The following is a 21112-nucleotide window of genomic DNA, read 5'->3' as shown; positions in this document are numbered from 1 at the left end:
GGTCCGGTAAAATAAAACAGAACTGACCCATCCAGTAAGATTTTAACTGATGGTTTTCCTGGTCGACTATCAACTTTTTCACACAGGCCATGTTTTTGGTTTAGGACAGTTATTATCTGTGATGTAGCTGGTGAGTGGCTCTGTCTAGTCAAGGACTGTAGAGAGTACGTCTTATGTCTACGGTATGGGTCAAGTGTATGGTGTGGGGTGAGGTCAAAATAAAGTAGTGCAGCATGCACTTTATTTCACATGCTGTGCACTTAGTTTCATATGTTATGACAGGTGCGTTAGTGACTGTGGGTCGGCGGGGGCCAGACATTTGGCTCTCGTGGGCCGGACCTGCCTCACGGGCCGCTTATTGGCATTCAGGGGCATAGAGATTGCCTCCAACTAATGTTGTTATATGACTACCTCGGGTTTTTTTCTATTCCTTCCACTGTTGTCTGTCACGTGCCATCATGGCAGCATCAATCACTGACATCACAGAAAGCTGAATCAGTTCATCTGGACACAACGTTCATTGGGAGAAACGTTTCATCACTCATTACATTACATTGCAGTCATTTAGCAGACACTTTTATCCAAAGCGACTTACAATAAGCACATTTAACATAGGAAATCAGGAGAACTACTAGTCATCAGAGGTCATAAGTGCATCTTCTCTCTAAACAAGCATCTAAGAGCAAAACCAGTGCTAAAGTAAGAGCGCAAGAAAGACATTTTTTTTTTCTAATGAGTGAATACAATAAGTGCTACGAGCAAGTCACAGGGTAGTAGTTCTTGAAGAAGTGAGTTTTCAACCTGCGCCGAAAGATGGGCAGTGACTCCGCTGTCCTGACATCAGTGGGGAGTTCATTCCATCACTGTGGGGCTTGGACAGAAAAGAACCGTGACCGGGTCCATCATCAGCAGGGGCCTCTGAGCGACGGGGCAACCAGGTGTCCCAAGGCAGCAGAGCGAAGTGGTCGGTGGGGGTGTAGGGCTTGACCATGGCCTGGAGATAGGAAGGAGCTGTTTGTCTGTGAATGTTCTCATTCATCCAGGTCATGGTTATCCAAAGGAATTGAATCGAGTGCAACTGGACTTGGTATATATCCGTGAAGACATGTCGCCTCTCATCCAAGAGGCTTCATCAGTTCGTGCCTTTCTGACTAGACCAAGCTAGTCTGACTGGCTGATGATGAAACTCTGGTGGTGAAACTAGGAGTTTCATCACCAGCCAGTCAGACTATCTTGGTCTAGTCAGAAAGGCATGAACTGATGAAGCCTCTTGGATGAGAGGCAAAACGTCTTCACAGATATATCCCAAGTCCAGTTGCACTCGATTCAATTCCTTTGGAGAAGGAGCTGTTTCTTTCACTGCCCTGTAGGCTAGCACCAGAGTCTTAAACTGGATGCGAGCAGCTACTGGGAGCCAGTGTAGGGACATGAGAAGGGGAGTTGTGTGGGAGAACTTAGGGCGGTTGAACACCAGACGAGCTGCAGCTTTCTGAACAACCTCCAGAGGTCTGATGGCCGATGCCAGGACACCAGCAAGGAGGGAGTTGCCGTCGTCCAGCCGGGAGATGACCAGAGCCTGGATGAGCACCTGTGCCATCTCGTTAGTGAGGAATGGGCGAATCCTCCTGATGTTATAGAAAGGAAATCTGCAGGAGCGAGCAACTCATCTAAGTGACCTCTTCAGTCTCAACTGACTGCAGGTATATCCACCACACTCTTTCAAGGATAAGGATGTACACATCACATCCTTGACAGAGAGGAATGCTGGTTTGAACAAGGAGTCAAAGAGGCCATCCATGTAAAGAGGGAATGACCAGGGGGGCTAAGAATACATCTGTCACCTTCTTACAATGCTGTGATTGCAACTGTTCCCCAATCCTGGGTGTTATGGTGGTCCAGTAGTTAACACTGTTGCCTCACAGCAAGAAGGTCCTGGTTTGAACCCCAGGCCGTCCCACATCCTTTCAGTGTGGAATTTGTGTGTTCACTCCGTGTCTGCGTGGGTTTCCTCCGAGTGCTCCGGTTTCCTCCCACCATCAAAAAGACATGCATGTTAGGGTTAATACTCCTGTCTGTGCCCCTGATCAAGGCAATGAAAAGAAGAACTGGAGTTGGTCCCCGGGTGCTGCAGCTGTCCACTGCTCTTATACAATAGGATGGGTTAAATGCAGAGAACAAATTCATTGTAACCTACAATGACACAATAAAGTGGCTTTCTTATTTCTTCTCTGTGAATAGTACACACCGCCATTGTAACTCTAGTTAATGGTCATGGTAATTTGCTTATGAAACCGATCCTTGTTTTCGGACATTATGCCACTGTATTGTTTATAAGGGTGGGGATACCTGCAGCCAGTTGAGACTGAAGAGGTCACTTTGATGAAACATTTCTCTCTCAATAAACGTGTCCAGATGCACTAATTCAACTTTCTGGGATTTCCTTACCTGGATTATTAAGCATGCATCAAGACATCAATCACTGATATTATATAGGCTATAGGCATTTATTAGGCTTGCATACATCAATTCCTTTATTCAAGATACTTCTTTCAGTGTGTATGTCATTGAGGATTTAAATGTGGATATCTCAGACAGGAACTCATTATTTGCTAATCACATAGCTCAGTTCTGTCAAGACAATAACCTTATATTGTCAAGCAAAGTGCTTTTGCCTATAAATAAGTTATACATACATAAGTGAGGCCTGGCACAGTATGTCATGGCTGGACCACTGTATTTGCACTGCTGATGCACATGCCTCATTGGGGAGTATGAGTATTATGTATGGGGCAGCAACGACGGATCACATACCTCTTGCTATGGCTATAAATGTTGAACATTACTTGTGCTATCTAGTAATGGAGATAGTGACAACGCAGGAAGGTTGGACTGGTCAACTCTTACAAAGGAGGACATCTTAGCCTATCATGCCCGTACAGATGAAACCTTGGGTAATATACATCTGCTTAGAGATGCAGTTATGTGCAGAGACATTAATTGTAAGGATATGAGGCATAGGTGAGATCTCTGCTGCATGTATGATGATATTGTTAGTGCTTTGTATGAAGGCAGTAAGCCCTACTACAAGTATAAAAATAAGACACATAACATCAGGCCTGGTTGGAACAAGTATGTAGCTAGGGATCATGAAGAGTCAAAGTCAAAGTCAAAGTATCTTTATTGTCCCTTGCAGGGAAATTAGTTTGCAGCCAGTATAAAAACTCTCACACAAAGACAAAATATACAAACACCAAGGCGGAATCGACAACAGGACATAGTGGGCAAGGAGAACCAAAGTAGGTCAAATATAAAATATAAGGGGTCCGTGGTGGCGTAGCGGTCTAAGCATCGGCTTGGTGTCGATGCAGTTGCCCACTGGGGACTGGGGTTCGCGCCCCGGTCTCGTCAGATCCGACTATGGCCGGACTCGATGAAGCAGCAATCATTGGCAACGCTGTCTTCGGGAGGGGGGCGGAGTCGGCTTGTGTTCGTCATGTGAATGCGTCTCTGTGTGTCGGAAAAACAGTGGTTCGGCTTGGATTCGCCTTGTCACGAAAGTGGGGAGGCATCTCCTTCGAGACTGCCGGCCGGAGAGATGCAGTTGGCGAACGCATGCAATACGAGGGTGGGTGTTTGAATTAAAATAGGGATCAATTGGCCACTAAATTGGGAGAAAAAAGGGAAAAATCAGAAATAAATTTTTTTTAAAAAATATATAAAATATAAAATATATGAGAACATTCACAGACCTAAAAAAATAAATAAAAAATACAAATAAAATACAAAATATAAATATAAAATACAAAATATACAGACCAAGGAAACTAGCGAACTGCAGACAACAGATAAATACTATCTACTATTTAACAACTGGATGGCAGTGGGGACAAAGGAAGCCCTGTATCTCTTTGTCCTAATACAGGGCATCCTCAACCGACGATCTGAAGGTAACAGCTCAAACTCTGGCTGAAGGGGGTAACCTTGGCACTGCAGAAGGAAAGTAGCCTTTCTGAACACCCTCCTTTTATAAAGGTCAATAAGCTGGGCTAGGCTCCTCCCTGGAATCCTGCTAGCTCATTTGATACGTCTATCTATTGGCCAGAGTCAAGTTACCAAACCAAGACACAATACAGTACGTTAAAACTGTTTCAATAAAACTTGTATAAAAGAGAGTCATCATCTGGGAGGAGACATTAAATGTCCACATTTTCCTCAGGAAAAAAAGTCTTTGTTGGACCTTCTTTGATGTGGAAGCCACATGAGTTTCAAAGCATAATTTTTTGTCGAGAACAACCCCCAGATATTTGTAGAAGAAGAAGCCTGTGAAGCCTTCAAATCATGGCTATGGCAGGTAGACCCAGACAAAGGCCTGAGCTTCAACACAAGAAGCTCACTAATGCAAAATACAAATATGCCATTTGCGTCATTCGGAAAAATGAGCAAGCCATGAGGGCAGATTCCATGGCTAAGAAGCTGTTACAATGTTGCTAATTTTTGGAAAGAAGTGAGAGTTCTCAACAACTGTAAAACATCTCTACCATGCACTGTTGACGGTATCTCCGGTACAGAAAATATTGCTGAGTAATGGCGACAGTTTTGTAATACTTTATTCAACTGTGACCAAAGTGATGTGTATAAGGTGGGCAATATTGAGAGTGATGATTCAATGGTGATCATGTCACATAAGGTGTACCAAGCTATAAACAAGCTGTCTGTTAGCAGGGCAAGTGGTTTAGATCATGTTACTGCTGAACACCTTAAATATGCCAGTGTGAGGATAGCTCTTCTCCTTGCTATTTGTTTTATTGGGTTTATGGTCCATGGCTTGTTGCCATACTCAATGTTGTCTGTTCTGTTAGAGTCAGTCATTAAGGATAAGCTGGTAAAATATGCAGCCTAAATAACTACAGGCCTATAGTTCTAGCCAGCATACTGTCAAAAGTCATAGAAAGAATCCTGCTGGATAGAGTGCATGAGTTTATCAACTCCACAGATAACCAGTTTGGTTTTAAAGCTAAACATGGCACTGACACTTGTATATATGCCTTAAAGGAAATTGTAAACAAATACAGAGGCCAAAACTCATCAGTTCTTATGTGTTTTATTGATGCATCTAAAGTTTTTGATCGTGTTAATCGTGTTAATCAAAGAGGGGTGCCTAAATACATTGTGAGAATCCTGGCTTATTGCTATATGCCCACCAGACTATGCAAGTGAAATGGGGTAATAGCGTTTCAGCCCCATTTGGGGGGTTAGCAATGGTCTCAGACAAGGGGGAATTCTGTCTCCAGTTCTCTACAATTTATATATTGATGATTTGTCCAAGCAGTTGAAAGCCTGTAACATTGGGTGCATGATTGGTAATACCTTGGTGAACCATATTATGTATGCAGATGACCTTGTCATCCTTAGTCCCTGTAGCGCTGGTCTCCAGCAGCTCCTTGATATATGTTCTGTATATGGTGTGGAGCATGATATCAAATATAATGCTAGTAAGAGTGTTGTCATGATCTGCAGAACCAAAGAGGTCAATTATCTCAAATTTCCTGATTTTAAATGGTCTGATAATAATCTTGGGGTATGTAATAAGGTGAAATATCTTGGACACTATATTACTGAACAAATGACAGATGATAATGATATTTATAGGCAATGCCGCATGATGTATGGACAAGCAAACACTCTCACGCAAGTTTGGTATGTGTTCAGTTAGTGTGAAGTTGTCTCTGTTCAGAGCATATTGTACACCACTTTATACTGCACGCCTGTGGTCAAACTACAAAAAAGCAAGCTTACAGAGGCTTTGAGTAGCTTATAATGATGCAATGAGAATATTACTAAAAAGACCTAGATGGTGTAGTGCAAGTGAAATGTTTGTGGCTGCAGGCGTCAATACTTTTCAGACTGTTCTAAGAAATTTCATATATACGTTCATTTGCCAGCTCAATGACTGATAATGTAATCATCATGACTTTAACTAATATAAGACTCAGTGCCACATGCTTCCAATCCTGGCAGTGGGGCCATTGTTATAGCTGCCTCCTTGTAAGACACTGATTTGTTCCTTTTATGTTATTTTATTGTGTTTACTTCATATATTGTCTAGGGTTTATCTTTTACCAATGGTTCTTATCTTTAATGGCTTTATTCTTTATTCTATTGTTTTTTACATTGTCTTTGTCTGTTATGGATGCTGAGTCTGCAATAAAGTTTTGAGTTTAGTTGAGTAAATCCATTTTCTGAAGATGTAAACAGAAGTACTGCAATGAGTGAAAGCCATTATATATTTCGATGAAGTAAATAAATGTAACTTTTTTTGCCTGCCAGATTATAGGTTCAATCAGGTCCAGCTGTCATAACAGGAGGTTGCAACTTTTACATCATGGCTATAACATCTTTCTTTTTTTTTCTTTTTAATATAGTAAGTAATTTAAAATACATAATAACTGTACCTTATTGGCAAACAGGATGCCCTGTTTATTTTCCCACAAGAGAAAAATTGGTTGTCTCCACATGTGCTCTGAAGAATTCAAAATATCCTCATCACCATGCAGAAACATCAGGGATCCACCAAGGAAGACAAAGGGCCTTTACAATCAATCTACATATTTACAAGTAACCAAGAAAATGTACAAACAGGGTAATGTGGTCATGTTTTCTGAGCCATCTAACTGACGAGTTTCGAATAAGTTAGGACCTTATGTCAAATGTCAGGAAATTTCGTCAAGGAAGACCTACTTTTGGTGGAGACAGAATTCATTAATTTCAAAATTCACAGAAAAATAAAATACCGCAAAAACAAGTATGGCTCTGGAAAAGAGATCAAAAGCAGATGTGGAACCTCTTTGTTGACTGCCGGGGCAAGTCCCACTCCCTTTCAGAACACAGGAACTTGGTCAGTTGTAAGAAAGTTTGTAATCTTCAGCATATGGGCTGGAATTCAAAACTTTCGCGGCACCACCCTAAAACAATCACTCACGCGCTGTCCTTGACTCTAAAGTCATTTATTATTATTATTTACTTCTTTATTTAACACATTTATAAGGTCAATAAACTCAATAATCTGTTAGCCTGTTAAATCACCTCTTCTGGAAGTCTTTAACATGCTTCAGCCTCTGGCTGCCTGGCATTTCCTTTGCACTTGCCTGTCGATGCCATCTAGTGATCAAAATCAGAAGATTACGTGTCTCTAGAAGAATTGGACCTCACCCGAGAATAGAGCATCTATTGAACCATCGATCATCTACTTGAGTATGTGTCATCACCAAGCACAATGGTGTCGATAAAAAGGAGTATGCTGAACAAGTCAGTGGGGTTTCACACTGGAACAAAACAACTTCTGTTTTTACCCAACTAATTTAATACATTGCTTCACCATTGTAGGTCCACTCCGCCATGGACTCAGCTGTTGTCTGGTGTAAAGGCTGCTTCTTTGAAAAGCTTGCACTATATGAAACTAGAACAACTAACAAAAACCTCAATTAGAATTTCCATTATCCAAGCCGCTTATCCTACTTAGGGTCGCGGGACGCTGGAGCCTATCCCAGCAGTCACTGGGTGGAAGGCGGGGAGACACCCTGGGCAGGCTGCCGGTCCATCACAGGGCCGACACATTCACACCTAGGAACAATTTAGTATAGTTGATTCACCTGACCTACATGTCTTTGGACTGTGGGAGGAAATCGGAGCAAACCCACACAGACATGGGGAGAACATGCAAACTCCACACAAAGGACGACCTGGGATGACCCCCAAGTTTGGACAACCCTGGGGTTCGAACCCAGGACCTTCTTGCTGTGAGGTGACCATGCTTACCACTGTGCCACTGTGCCACTCTGAAGGTAATGTGGAAGGGGAAAAAAAACAATGTGAAAAAAAAATACTGTTTCAAGCTCCCTGTGAGGGTGATCTGGGAAACCTCCTGGCTTGCTCACCCTGAATTCATCCAACATCAGGAAAGGATCCAGATTCCTTAGCTAAAAAAATTAAATATTGCATGGATGAGGAACATTACAGCTTGCCATTCCTAAATCTGAGATATGAAATTACGTCAAGATGATCTGTAAACATGTTTTGTTTTTTGTTTTTAAATCCAGTGCACATTACAGTTAGTCTGTAGTTAACTGATAGCATTGTATGGATAACAAACAATACAATAGTAATTCATCACCTCTATATGGATGGACAGACAGACACAGACTAACTCCTCGTCTAAAATTGTAATAAATAATGTCCCCATAACTAATGTGTGTTCTACGTGATTCCTTGGCATTCTGTTTGATGAATCCTTATCTTGGAAACCTCATATCAAGGCCATAACCACGAAAATGGCCACGAGTATTGGTATACTAGGCAAAATCCATCACTTGATCAACACTGAGGTAGCCACTATGTTATATTATTCAATGGTTTATCCGTATATTAATTATTGTAATATAGCCTGGGCTAGTACTCATCTGACCAAACTTGAGCCCATATACTGTCTTCAGAAACAAGCACTAAGAATAATAAATTGAGTACATCAAAGACATTCCTCTCAGCCTCTATTTCTTCAATTAGGTGTCCTCAGTGTTTATCAAGTGAACCATCTCCAGATTGGTTTATTTGTTGATAGCTCGCATCAGATAAGGAACAACTCCCTAAAAAAACCTTTAACAGGGAGAAAAAATAGGAAGAAACCTCAGGGAGAGCAACAGAGGAGGGATCTCTCTCCCAAGACGGACAGACGTGCAATGGATGTTGGATTTAATTTACAAAATACAACACAGACAAAGGATAACATAATTATAATGGAATTATAAAATATATGAAGAATATGATGAGGAGGATGCTAAGCAGTGTCCAGACGCCACTGAGCCAGGACCTGAGCCACGCGACCACCATCACCACGTAGAAAAAAAAAATTATTATTATATTAAGATAGATGTAGGAAAAAAAACTTTAATATATTGCAGAACAAGCCTGTTTCGTGTGTCACACCAGGCTTGGTCTGTTCTAAACAGGCTTGTTCTGCAATGTATTAAAGTTTCATTTTCCCCCCCTAAATCTATAGTAATATTCCGCTCATAAAAAACGCTCTCTCTCTCTCTGTCTCTGTCTCTGTCTCTCTCTCTGTCTCTCTCTCTCTCTCTCTCTCTCTCTCTCTCTCTCTCTCTCTCTCTCTCTCTCTCTCTCTCTCTCTCTCTCTCTCTCTCTCTCTATATATATATATATATATATATAACCCAGTTAGTCAAGTAAATTCTTTATGAGACGGTACAAGCCTGTTTCATGCAATAAGCAATCATCAGCTGTCAATTAATGGATGTATATATATATATATATATATATGTGTGTGTGTGTGTGTGTGTGTGTGTGTGTGTGTGTGTGTGTGTGTGTGTGTGTGTGTGTGTGTGTATATCCATTAAGATGAGATGAGAAACTCAGGAGAATTTTTAACAAACACCGCATCCCGGTATACTTCAAACCCAGCAACACACTCCGACAAAGACTGGTTCATCCCAAAGACCTTGTACCACACACCCAAAAAAGCAATCTGGTGTATGCTGTACATTGCAATGAGGATTGCACTGACCTATACATAGGAGAAACCAAACAAGCCTACACAAACGGATGGCCCAACACAGAAGGCCAAACTCCTCAGGACAAGACTCAGCAGTTTATCTACACCTAAAGGAGAAGACACACTCCTTCGAGGACAGCAATGTACACATTTTGGACAGAGAAGATAGATGGTTTGAAAGAGGGGTGAAGGAAGCCATCTATGTGAAACTGGAAAAACCATCCCTCAACAGAGGAGGAGGTCTGCGACACCACCTATCCCCCACTTACAATGCCGTCCTTTCATCTCTACCCAGGAGACTCAAGAAGCTTAGCCTCCAGGAACAACAGTCGGTCACTAACGGCTCCAACGACTCATGACCACTGAATAATTAAGTCGAAACTAACACCCCCAACGACTGACGCTGCTTAACATCGGATCACAAAGAGCCACGCATATCAATACCTCTGATAACGACGGGCATTGCTAAACATCGGAACACAAAGAGCCATGGACATCGTTAGCTCTGATAACGACTCCAAAGAGGATAAATATCTGAGTTTCATCACAGCCAGTCAGACTAGCTTCGTCTAGTCAGAAAGGCGCGAACTGATGAAGCCTCTTGGATGAGAGGCGAAACGTCTTCACGGATATATTGTCACAGCCTCTCGCCCTTGACATCAAAGCGTTCGCGGTCACAGCCTCTAGCCCTTGACATCAAAGCGTTTGCCCCTGACACCTGCTGACCCCCCCTGTAACAGCCTCTCTCCCTTGACTTGCCTTGACATCAAAACGTTCGCTGTCACATCCTCTCGCCCATGACATCAAAGCGTTCGCCCCTGACACCAGCTGGCCATCAAAGCAGTCAGCCGCTCTCCCTTGACATCAACGCGATCATCACCCTTAAAAAGCCTCCACTGTGGTCCAGTCTTGGCTGGAACGTCGCCTTTCATGGACCTCTGCCTGCCTGCCTATCTGCCACTGAGCCAACTCCTGCTCTACCCCTGAGATCGGTTACTTCAATAAAGACTTGATTCTTCCCTTACCTGGTTGTCCCGTCTGCTTTTGGGTTCTTTCCTGATACGTGACAGTACGTTCCAGCCACTATGGACCCAGCAGACCATTCCACCACAGACCTGGCCACGGTCTGCCAGGCTGTAGCCAACCAGGAATCGGTCCTCGACCAGCACAGCCAGGTGCTACAGGAGATGGCTGACGCCCTCCGTGAGCTCGGCTCAAAGATCTCCGGAATCCAGACCCAACTTGGTGCCTCTGCTAGCCTGGGACCCACCCCTCCAGCTCCGCCACCCCCAGCGCCATCAACTTCGGCTAAGGAACCATGGGTTGCCCCGCCCGATAAGTATGATGGAGATTTTGGACTTTGTCGCCCTTTTTTGATTCAGTATGAGATTGTGTTTAACCAGCAGCCCCAGTCATATTCCACGGATGGAGCCAAAGTCGCTTACATCATGGGTCTTCTCCGGGGAAGCGCTCTGGATTGGGCTACAGCGGTGTGGGAGATGCGGGCCTCCACTTCCTCATCCTACACTGAGTTCACCACTGCTTTTCGCCAGGTTTTTGATCATCCCGTGCGGGGAAGGGACGCGTCAAAAAGACTGATCTCTCTCCGCCAGGGTTCCCGCAGCGTCGCTGACTACTCAGTTGAGTTCCGTACGCTATCAGCGGAGAGCGGATGGAACAACGAGTCCCTCCAGGCCGGCTTTTCCAACGGTCTCAGCAAATCCATAAAGGACGAATTGGTTTCCTACCCCGAGCCTGGAAGGTTGGAGGAATTGGTTACCCTGGCCATTCGTGTGGACAACCGTCTCCGGGAGCGGAGGCGAGAGAGGACGCGCCGCCTTCCTGGTCACAACAACTTACCATGGGCCACACCTCCAAACTCTGGGGGCCGAGCTCGCTCACCTGAGGCTGACGTCCTCTGAGAAAGCCCAAGGCGCGACTCTTCCCCAGCTTCGGAGCCGATGTAACTCGGCCGCTTCCGGCTCAACCCGGAGGAGCGTCAACGCCGCATCGCCGAGAACAGCTGCTTGTATTGTGGTCAGCCTGGCCACTTTCTCGCCTCCTGCCCTCACCGTCCGTCAAGACTAGTAGGCTCACAAGGGAGGAGGAGGATTCTCGTGAGCCCAACTGTCTGCCCTCTGTCTCCTCGTCCATGTACCCAGTTGCAAGCTACCATCAGTTTTAAAGGTCAGTCCACTAAACTTTTGGCTTTAATTGACTCTGGTGCTGATGAAAGCTTTTTGGATGCAAGTGTTGTGAAGCAGTTAGGTCTTGCCACTGTGAGTCTGGACCAGCCTCTTGAAGCTAATGCCCTGGATGGACGTCTCCTGGCCTGGATAACCTTTAAGACCGAGCCTGTGTGCCTCCTGTTGTCGGGAAACCATCAAGAGGAGTTAAGTTTTTTTGTTATCAATTCTCCATTTGCTCCCATTATACTTAGTCATCCTTGGTTGGTTAAGCATAGTCCCCATATTGATTGGTCATCGGCCAGAATTTTAAGTTGGAGTCCCGTCTGTCATGCCTTATGCCTCCAGTCTGCTCTGCGTCAGTCTGTCCCCTGTCGGGTGTCAAGCCCTGGCTCCAGGAATGCCAAGCCCAATGCTCTGTCTCGTGTGCATGGGAAGGAGTGTGAGCCCAAGCTCCAACCTGACACCATCGTTCCCTCTACCTGTGTGGTTGTGGCTGCGACTGCGGCTGTCACCTGGAACATTGAAAGGGAGGTCATGGCAGCACAACAGACTCAGCCTGACCCAAGTAACGGTCCCCCTGGGCGCTTGTTTGTTCCAGATGCTGTTAAATCTAGTGTGTTGCAGTGGGCTCACTCTTCCAAACTTACCTGCCATCCTGGCGTAACCCGTACCCTAGCCTTCCTCCGCAGGCGGTTCTGGTGGCCTTCCATGACAGAGGATACTGGGTCTTTTGTTTCTGCCTGTCCTGTTTGTGCCCAGAATAAGCCCTCCACTCGGGCCAGTGCCGGTCTGCTGCACCCCCTGCCTGTTCCACACCGTCCCTGGTTGCATCTGTCCTTGGATTTCGTCTCTGGTCTGCCCACCTCCAAAGGTAACACCGTTGTACTGACTGTTGTTGATCGCTTCAGTAAATTTGTTCACTTTTTGCCCTTGCTAAACTGCCTTCGGCCCGAGAGACTGCGGATCTGCTGGTCAGGGAGGTTTTCCGGGTCCACGGTCTTCCCTGTGACATAGTGTCTGACCGTGGCCCCCAGTTCACTCTGCTGTCTGGAAGGCTTTCTGCTCTGCCATCGGTGCCACCGTCAGCCTGTCATCGGGTTTCCATCCTCAGACCAACGGCCAGGCCGAGAGGGCCAACCAGGCATTGGAGATGGTTCTCCGCTGTCTGGTGTCTGCCAACCCATCCTCTTGGTCCTCACAACTCCCCTGGGTAGAATATGCCCATAACACCCTGCCATTGTCTGCTACTGGGTTGTCCCCTTTTCAATGCCTTTACGGCTATCAGCCTCCCCTTTTTCCTTCTCAAGAGGTAGACATTCCGGTTCCGTCTGTCCAGGCCCATGTCCGGCGGTGCCGTCAGACCTGGCGGCGAGCCCGTGCTGCACTGCTCAGGACCTCCGGCCGTTACCAGCGCTTGGCGGATCGTCATCGCACCCCTGCTCCGGACTACTCCCCCGGTGACCAGGTATGGCTCTCTACCAAGGATCTACCCTTGAAATCGGACGCTAAGAAACTGTCCCCCAGGTATATTGGTCCCTTTCCCATTGTCAAAGTCATTAACCCCTCTGTGGTCTGTCTGAAGCTGCCCCGCGCTCTCCGGGTTCACTCTTCCTTCCATGTGTCCTGCCTCAAACCTGTCTCTACCAGCCCTCTAGTTCCTCCGGTCCCCCCGCCCCCACCTCCTCGTATGATCAACGATCATCCAGCTTACACCGTTCGTCGTCTCCTGGACTCTCGTCGCCGCGATCGCAGCCTGCAGTATCTCGTGGACTGGGAGGGATATGGCCCGGAGGAGAGGTGTTGGGTCCCTCGTCGCCTGGTCCTGGACGGGAAAACTTAATCCGGGACTTCCACAAGACGCACCCTGACGGGTCTAGTAGGTCGCCCAGTGGCGCCCCTCGGAGGGGGGGTACTGTCACAGCCTCTCGCCCTTGACATCAAAGCGTTCGCGGTCACAGCCTCTCGCCCTTGACATCAAAGCATTCGCCCCTGACATCAGCTGACCCCCCCTGTCACAGCCTCTCTCCCTTGACTTGCCTTGACATCAAAGCGTTCGCTGTCACAGCCTCTTGCCCTTGACATCAAAGCGTTCGCCCCTGACGCCAGCTGGCCATCAAAGCAGTCAGCCGCTCTCCCTTGACATCAACGCGATCATCACCCTTAAAAAGCCTCCACTGTGGTCCAGTTTTGGCTGGAACGTCGCCTTTCATGGACTTCTGCCTGCCTGCCTATCTGCCACTGAACCAACTCCTGCTCTACCCCTGAGATCGGTTACTTCAATAAAGACTTGATTCTTCCCTTACCTGGTTGTCCCGTCTGCTTTTGGGTTCTTTCCTGATACGTGACATATATACGAAGTCCAGCTGCACTCGATTCAATTCCTTTGGGTAACCATGACCTGGATGAATAAGAACATTCACAGACATTTTCCTATGGTACCTTAACATAAAAAAAGCTAAATTAATGAACAGAAATACTGATCAAAGGCCATATTACAGGAAATTCCTAACTTGCAGATCCTATTTTAACTGTTTGGTTACGATGATATATTGGGTTATGATTTGCTTAATATGTCTGTGAATGTTCTCATTCATCCAGGTCATGGTTATCCAAAGGAGTTGAATCAAGTGAAACTGGACTTGGTATATATCCGTGAAGACGTTTCGCCTCTCATCCAGGAGGCTTCCTCAGTTCGTGCCTTTCTGACTAGACGAAGCTAGTCAGACTAGCTTCGTGATTTGCTTAATACCAACTGGAGAAAAATCCTAGACATCCCTATCTTCACTTTAAACTTAAGACGGTAAATATTTGTAATACAGCCCCATTTTCTCAAAGCCAGCAGCTGCAAGCTCCAAAGTGCACTGAATAGCATGAAATGAAAGAGAAAGTAATTCTAAAATGATTAGGAAGTGTTAGGCCTAATTATTCTTACCTTTCCACCTTTGCCTCGGGGTTCTGACTTTGTTTTGTGTACTTAAACACAGAGGGCACAAAATCAGGATTCTGTAAGTCCAGTGACGCCTCACCTGTAAATAGCCAGACACACCACATTAGCCAAATAATACCAGCTAACGCTGCTTAGCGGTTACTAAACCAGGCATTCCAGTGAAACCAAAGAGTAGATAGATAACTTACCTGATATAAAATGGGCACTGCAAACGCCAGCATTTCTGATCGTGTCCTCAGTCCAGTTTTCATCAATACGTTTGATAGCTTGCAACCACAGGCGCCTCCGGATGCTCTGAAATGGCCGTGATCCCGTCGGAATTCGGTAAAACTTCAGTCCGCTGTTGGTAGGGTAGCGATTCGTACAGCCAAACGCACAACAACCGGACATTTTGATGCTGGTTATACTTCTGAATAAACTTTGTAACCTCCTCTACCTCGTCTGAATCCGTGAACGAATGACAGATTTGGGGGTAGCGTTTCACTTCCGTTGCCTAAATGCGCGCGCATACTTTTGATGACGTAGACATATGGCTCACATTAAGGATGGTGTGAAGAAAGGAGGTGTGAATAAAAACGACTTTGTGAAACATCAGTAAGCTTTACCATTGTCTGGCTGGGGTTCGCTACAATAAAAACTTTACCCGAACAGAACCAGACGAACTGCATCGTCTACTACGGACAACGACGGAGAGTCTTCACGGCGTGCCTGCTACTGCTAGATGCTACGTCGCCATCTTGTCAAGGTGAACTCGCCAAGCAGCGCGTATTGCCACCAGATGGCGCCAGATCCTAGGCAATGCGGCAACGTTCTAACACGGTACAGTACAGTCACATTCACTGACATTGATGAAGAACTGTGAGTATTACTCCATTACTATGCAGCCTGTAGAACTGTCAATAAAGTTAGCAACGGATGAACAGTTTAAAAGACTGATCCTGTGAACATGTATAACTCACCTACCTGCTCAACTAAGGCAAAGGAAAGAGACAGTTATGTCGTTATTGGTCAGTTAACACCTGTAAGGGCTCATCTACGCCTAAAGAAAGAGACTTTTAGGTTACATGCTGCATATGAGCCTTTATATATGCTGATTCAACGAAAGAAAGAGACAATTACATTTAAATGCAGCCATATGGACTCTTTATAGTTAAATAGGATACTTTCCTGCCTAACCACAGCAAAGGAAGAGACTGTTCCAATTCCCATTGGATAAATGGGCTCTTTATTGGCGAAGTAATAATTACATGCTTGTCTGCATCAAGGAAAGGGACTGCCACATGTTCATGCAAAATTTACTTTGAAGGATTTTTTTTGGACGCTTGATATATATATATATATATATATATATATATATATATATATATACACATTTTTTGATAACTTTTAAGGACTTTATAATTAAGGATATTTTTGGACATTTGATACTTCTTTCTTTTTCTTTCTTTTTTTATTTCCTTTGGACATCGATTATCCCTTTGATCACTTTTGGACCTTGCATTTCAAGTACTTAAAAACATGAGTTTATTGTGGTGTTCATAGTTAAGGTCAAAATTATTAGCCCTCTTTATGAAATCAAACAAAACCCTTAGCTTTTCCATGGAAATGACCATAACCACAAGTGTTTATAGTTTAATTACTTCCAAAAGAACAAAGACAAAATCTCCTCTAAGCTTGTTAAGATATTTTACTTATGCACTGAATTGAAACAAGAAAAAAACAAAAATGACAAGGCCAAAATTATTAGCCCTCTGACAATTAATAGTCAATAGTGTAACCTTTCTGACTCACAACTGACAACAACCCCTTATGGTAGTTCCTAACTAGGTTGGAACATGTCTCTTGAGGGATCTTAGGCCATTCTTCCATGGCAAATTGTTCCACCTCATCCAAATTGTGTGGTTTTCCAGCATGGACATTAACCTTGAGCTCCCGCCACAGATTATCCATAGGATTGAGATCTGGGCTCTGAGAGGGCCACTCCAGGACCTTGATTTTGGTGTCTTTCAAAAAGTTTTGGACCAACTTGGATGTATGCTTCGGGTCACTGTCTTGCTAGAAGGCCCAGCAGCAACCTAACACTAGACTGGCAGCAGATTCCTTTACAGTATCCTTCAAAATGTCAACATAATCTTCTTTCTTCATGATCCCATGCACACGAACAAGGTTTCCTATACCTGAAGCAGCAAAACAGCCCCACAGCATTATGCTCCCACCACCATGTTTAACTGTGGCAACTGTGTTTTTAGGGTTGAAGGCTTCTCCCTTCCTTCGCCAAACAAAAGCAACATTCATGTGCCCAAACAGCTCAAATTTAGTCTCATCAAACCAAAGGACAGACTTACAAAACTCATGTCCATGTTTCAAATGTTCACAGGCAAACTTCAGTCTGGCTTTGATGTGCCGCTGTGTGAGCAATCGAGTTTTTCTTGGACGATGACCTCGAAGCCCACCATGATGAAGAGCCCTCACAACAGTCTTCATTTAAACATCAAGTTCAGAAGAGGCCAGTTCAGCAACAATCGTCTTGGCAGAGATCTGGGGATTGTTGTTGACATCTCTGACCATTTTCCTCTCCCAAGTTTTTTTAAATCTTCCACTTTCGACCACATCCAGGTTTGTTTCTAACAGAATTTGTCTCCTTGTGCTTTGCAATGATGCAACGTACAGCTGTTCTAGACACTGTGAAATACTTTGAAATGGCAATATAGCCTTCCCGTGTGTGTGTGTGTACATACACACAAGGTGTTGTGATGCGTCTAGTGCAGCAGTGTGTAATTGGAGGGAAGGTGCATGTGTGCATGTGCGGCTTGCTGCCGCTGGCTAGCCTTTGTGGCGAATAGGGAAGCATCCTAGCGTGTAAGCCTTCCCTTGCCAGTACATAGCCTCTCCTTCACCAAGACTCCTGCCAGGCCTCCCCGTGGCCACACATGGTAACTGGGGTCTTGCGGCCCCAGGCTAACTTGGCAGGGGATCTCGGAGCAGCAGTGGGCCCCAGAGATATGGTGTGCAGGCCCACCCTGGTGGACACGCCCTGGCACCTATCAACCACTGCCCCGCTGCCTTGTGGGTGAGTCTGGAAGACATAAGGCTAAGGGAGCTTACCCCAACAGAAAAGCAAGCTGTGGCGGCACGCCTCGAGGCGGTTTCCGAAAAACTGGATTTCCGGCAGCCCCCTGCAGTTGTGTGGAGGTGCCGGTCGTCTAGGGATCCTCCTTGCCATCGGAACCATCTCCTCTACAATCAAGTCATGTGGCGTTGGAGAAGCGCACCTCCCATGCCACTTTAAAAACCATCTCTGCGCAGGTATCTTCTGCTATCTGAGTCCTCAAAGGACCCACAAATAGAAGAAGATGGTCATCATCGGGCACGATGGACAACCAGCAAGCAAGCATAGCCTTCCCCCTTAAGATGAGCATCCACTATCTTCTTTCTGAGTTCCAGACTGATTTCTTTACTTTTTGGCATGATGAAATTACTTCTTACCAAGAATTTAAGAGTAGTCCCTCTCAATCAAGTGTTCAAGTGCCACTAGCCCTGTTCATTGGAGTCCCTTAAGTAAAGTTCAATGCTGACTGATTGCTCAGGTGTGGTTTGAAAGCTGATTGATTGGTCAGGTGTGTTTTGAAAGCAAAAAATTACATGGGGGCTAATAATTTTGACCACCTAAATTTGCATTTGGTAAAAAGCAAACCTTAAGATTTATGTTACATTCCAAAATGTACTAAATAGGGGCCTTAACATTGATTAATGTTTTACTATGTAAAGTTTTACGAATGATGCAAACATTGGACAGAATTTTAGGGAAATGGTCCATAGTTCCTTGGGGACTAATAATTTTGACCTTAACTGTATTTTGTACTGATACTATTCGTCATGTTTATGCTCTTTACTGCAAGGGTTTGATAATTGCTAAAGGAGTTTTCTTGTAATTAGAGTTAAATTACTAATCAAACTTTTCAATTTAAGTTTGTAACCCCTAAACTCTCCAACAAGTTGCTTTTCTTTAAAGAATTTCTAAAAGAAAACAAGTAACCTAAAGCTTTAAACAAGGTCAAAAGGGATTTATTACAAGTAACTTAAAGACATAATTCGCGAGATAAATAACAGCTAAAATATATCTTGCGAATAGCCATCAGTATTGTTTGCTCTACTATTTCTGATTTAAATTAACAATCATATTTTGTTGATAACGCCAAAGTCAGCTGTGGACGGATAATTAGAAGGGCAAACGACTGATCATCACCACAAAGAGCAAGATCCATCGAGTGAGCTTCACACAGCAGTAGATGCGCCAGCACCTCTGAAGGAAAGTATTGAAGCAACACAACACAGTCGTACTGATCGCCAAGATAAAGATGGAGACTTACCTGAAGGTCTCCGACACTCAGAGTGTGCACAAATTCCTACAGAGAAGATGCGCATGCTTCAAGAGGAACAGGCCAAGAAAAAAGAGAAACGGTTGCTATCAATGTATGAGCAATGGAAGCTCCACGTATGCAAGGCAAGGGAAAAACTGAAGGTATATTTGCCCAATACCGACCTCTTCTGTCTCGTTGAAGACCTCAAAAACCCTAGGGAAGGCATAATAAACATGTTTTGTGAACTGCGAGATCTTGCCACTCCTTCAACCGACATAAGAAGACGTGTCGACATGTGTGACTCAATGACCAGTCTGGGTGTCCTCCAAAAATGACCCAGCTGCTGAGAAACTTGTCTACGTTCTACTCGATGCTCAAAGCGATACCACATTTATCGACCAAGAAGGGAATGACAGTCTTAAAGGTGACAAGTCCCCAGTTAAGTTGAAGTTGACTACCATGAGTGGTAGGGACACTGTCCTCACAAGTGAGAGAGTGTCTGGCCATCGTATAAGGGGATACAGTTCTTCCACTCCAGTTGATCTCCCGATGGCCTACAGGACAGCATACCGGTGAACCATGCTCACATCCCCACCTGTGAGATGGCTAAACAATGGAGTCATCTCACAGAAATAGTAGATGAACTGCAGCCACTGAGGAACTGTGAAGTATGCCTTCTCATCGGCAACAACTGCTCCAGTGCTATGGCACCAAGGCAAGTCATTCTAGTGGGAGATGAGGAACCCTATGCCATAAGAATGGACTTGGGATGGAACATTGTGGGGCGATCATCATAAAGTCACGACTGGCCGAACACAAGTCATCTGTGTCAAAGAATCACAGTTAAAGAGCTGCCTCCAGCAACTCCTGCCGATGTTCTCCGCATCCTTGAATCTGATTTCAGGGATGGCAGTGAAGACAGCAAAACAGTGTCACAAGATGACGTCGTATTCCTCAACAAGCTAGATGAAGGCATACAGAAAAATAAATAAACAGGGCCACTACAAAATGCCTCTGCCCTTCAAAAACAGACCCAGCCTCCCTGACAACAAAGGCTCAGCCATGATATGCCTCAATCACCTCAAAAGGAAACTGCAACAGGATGAAACGTATAAGAAGCATTACATCGAGTTCACGGAAGAGGTCATCGAAAGAGGAGACGCAGAGCAGATCGAAGACGGTGGGAGAGAAGGTGAGACATGGTACATTCCCCACCATGGCATTTATCACGCGAAGAAGCAAGAGAAACTTCGTGTGGTGTTCGACTGCTCAGCCAGATACAAAGGTCCCAGTCTAAACAATCACCTCCTCTCTGGGACCGATATGCTAAACAACCTGAGCAGAGTTCTCATCCGCTTCCGACGTGACCCTGTCGCACTGATGTGTGACATTGAAAATATGTTTCACCAATTTCATGTAGCTGAAGCTGATCGCAACTACCTGCGCTTTCTATGGTGGATGCAAGGAGACTTCAACTCACCACCCAGTGAATTCCGCATGAAGGTGCATCTATTCGGCGCAGTGTCTTCTCCTGGTTGTGCAAACTACGGGCTGAAGCATGTTCCCAAGGAGAATAGTGACACCTACCCTCAAGACTCACAGTTTATCATGAGAGATGCCAACGAGACGACGGGCTCACCAGTGTCAGGAGCACAGAAGATGCTACTCAGCTCACCAGAGAAGCACGTGAGCTCTGTGTCATTTGCGGCCTTCGACTACATAAGTTTGTGTCGAATGACAGAAATGTCCTAGAGAGTATACCACTCTCTGAACGAGCCCCCAATGTGAAGTGTATGGACCTTTCATTCGACGATCTGCCACTTGAGAGAGCTCTCGGAATTCAATGGGATGTAGAGTCCGACCACTTCCAGCTTAACGTCAGCCTCAAGGATCAGCCTGCGATACGTCGCGGCATTCTATCTACAGTGGCCTCCCTGTATGACCCCTCGGGTTTGTGGCACCTGTTCTGCTCAAAGTGAAGATCATTCTACAGGAGATGTGTAGACGTGGCTGAGTCTGGGACGACCTTCTCTCAGACGAACTTCATCCAAAA

The 21112-nt window shown here is 45.1% G+C and overlaps 1 protein-coding gene across 1 annotated transcript in view; it reads right to left on the bottom strand.

Annotated features, from left to right (window-relative positions):
• The window catches only part of pir (pirin), a 44168-nt gene extending 25045 nt beyond the window's left edge, over positions 1 to 19123 (bottom strand). The window contains exons 1-3 of the mRNA XM_056279320.1: positions 19069 to 19123; positions 15662 to 15669; positions 7884 to 7976 (exon numbers count right to left, since the gene is read on the bottom strand). Of these exons, the coding sequence (XP_056135295.1) occupies positions 7884 to 7976; positions 15662 to 15669; positions 19069 to 19123 (156 nt within the window). The remainder of the gene's footprint in view (positions 1 to 7883; positions 7977 to 15661; positions 15670 to 19068) is intronic.
• Positions 19124 to 21112: the final 1989 nt, after the last annotated feature.

This window comes from Lampris incognitus, chromosome 4 (assembly GCF_029633865.1).
Source record: "Lampris incognitus isolate fLamInc1 chromosome 4, fLamInc1.hap2, whole genome shotgun sequence".
NCBI classification, from domain to species: Eukaryota; Metazoa; Chordata; class Actinopteri; order Lampriformes; family Lampridae; genus Lampris; species Lampris incognitus.
This window is presented reverse-complemented; position numbering and strand designations above follow the sequence as displayed.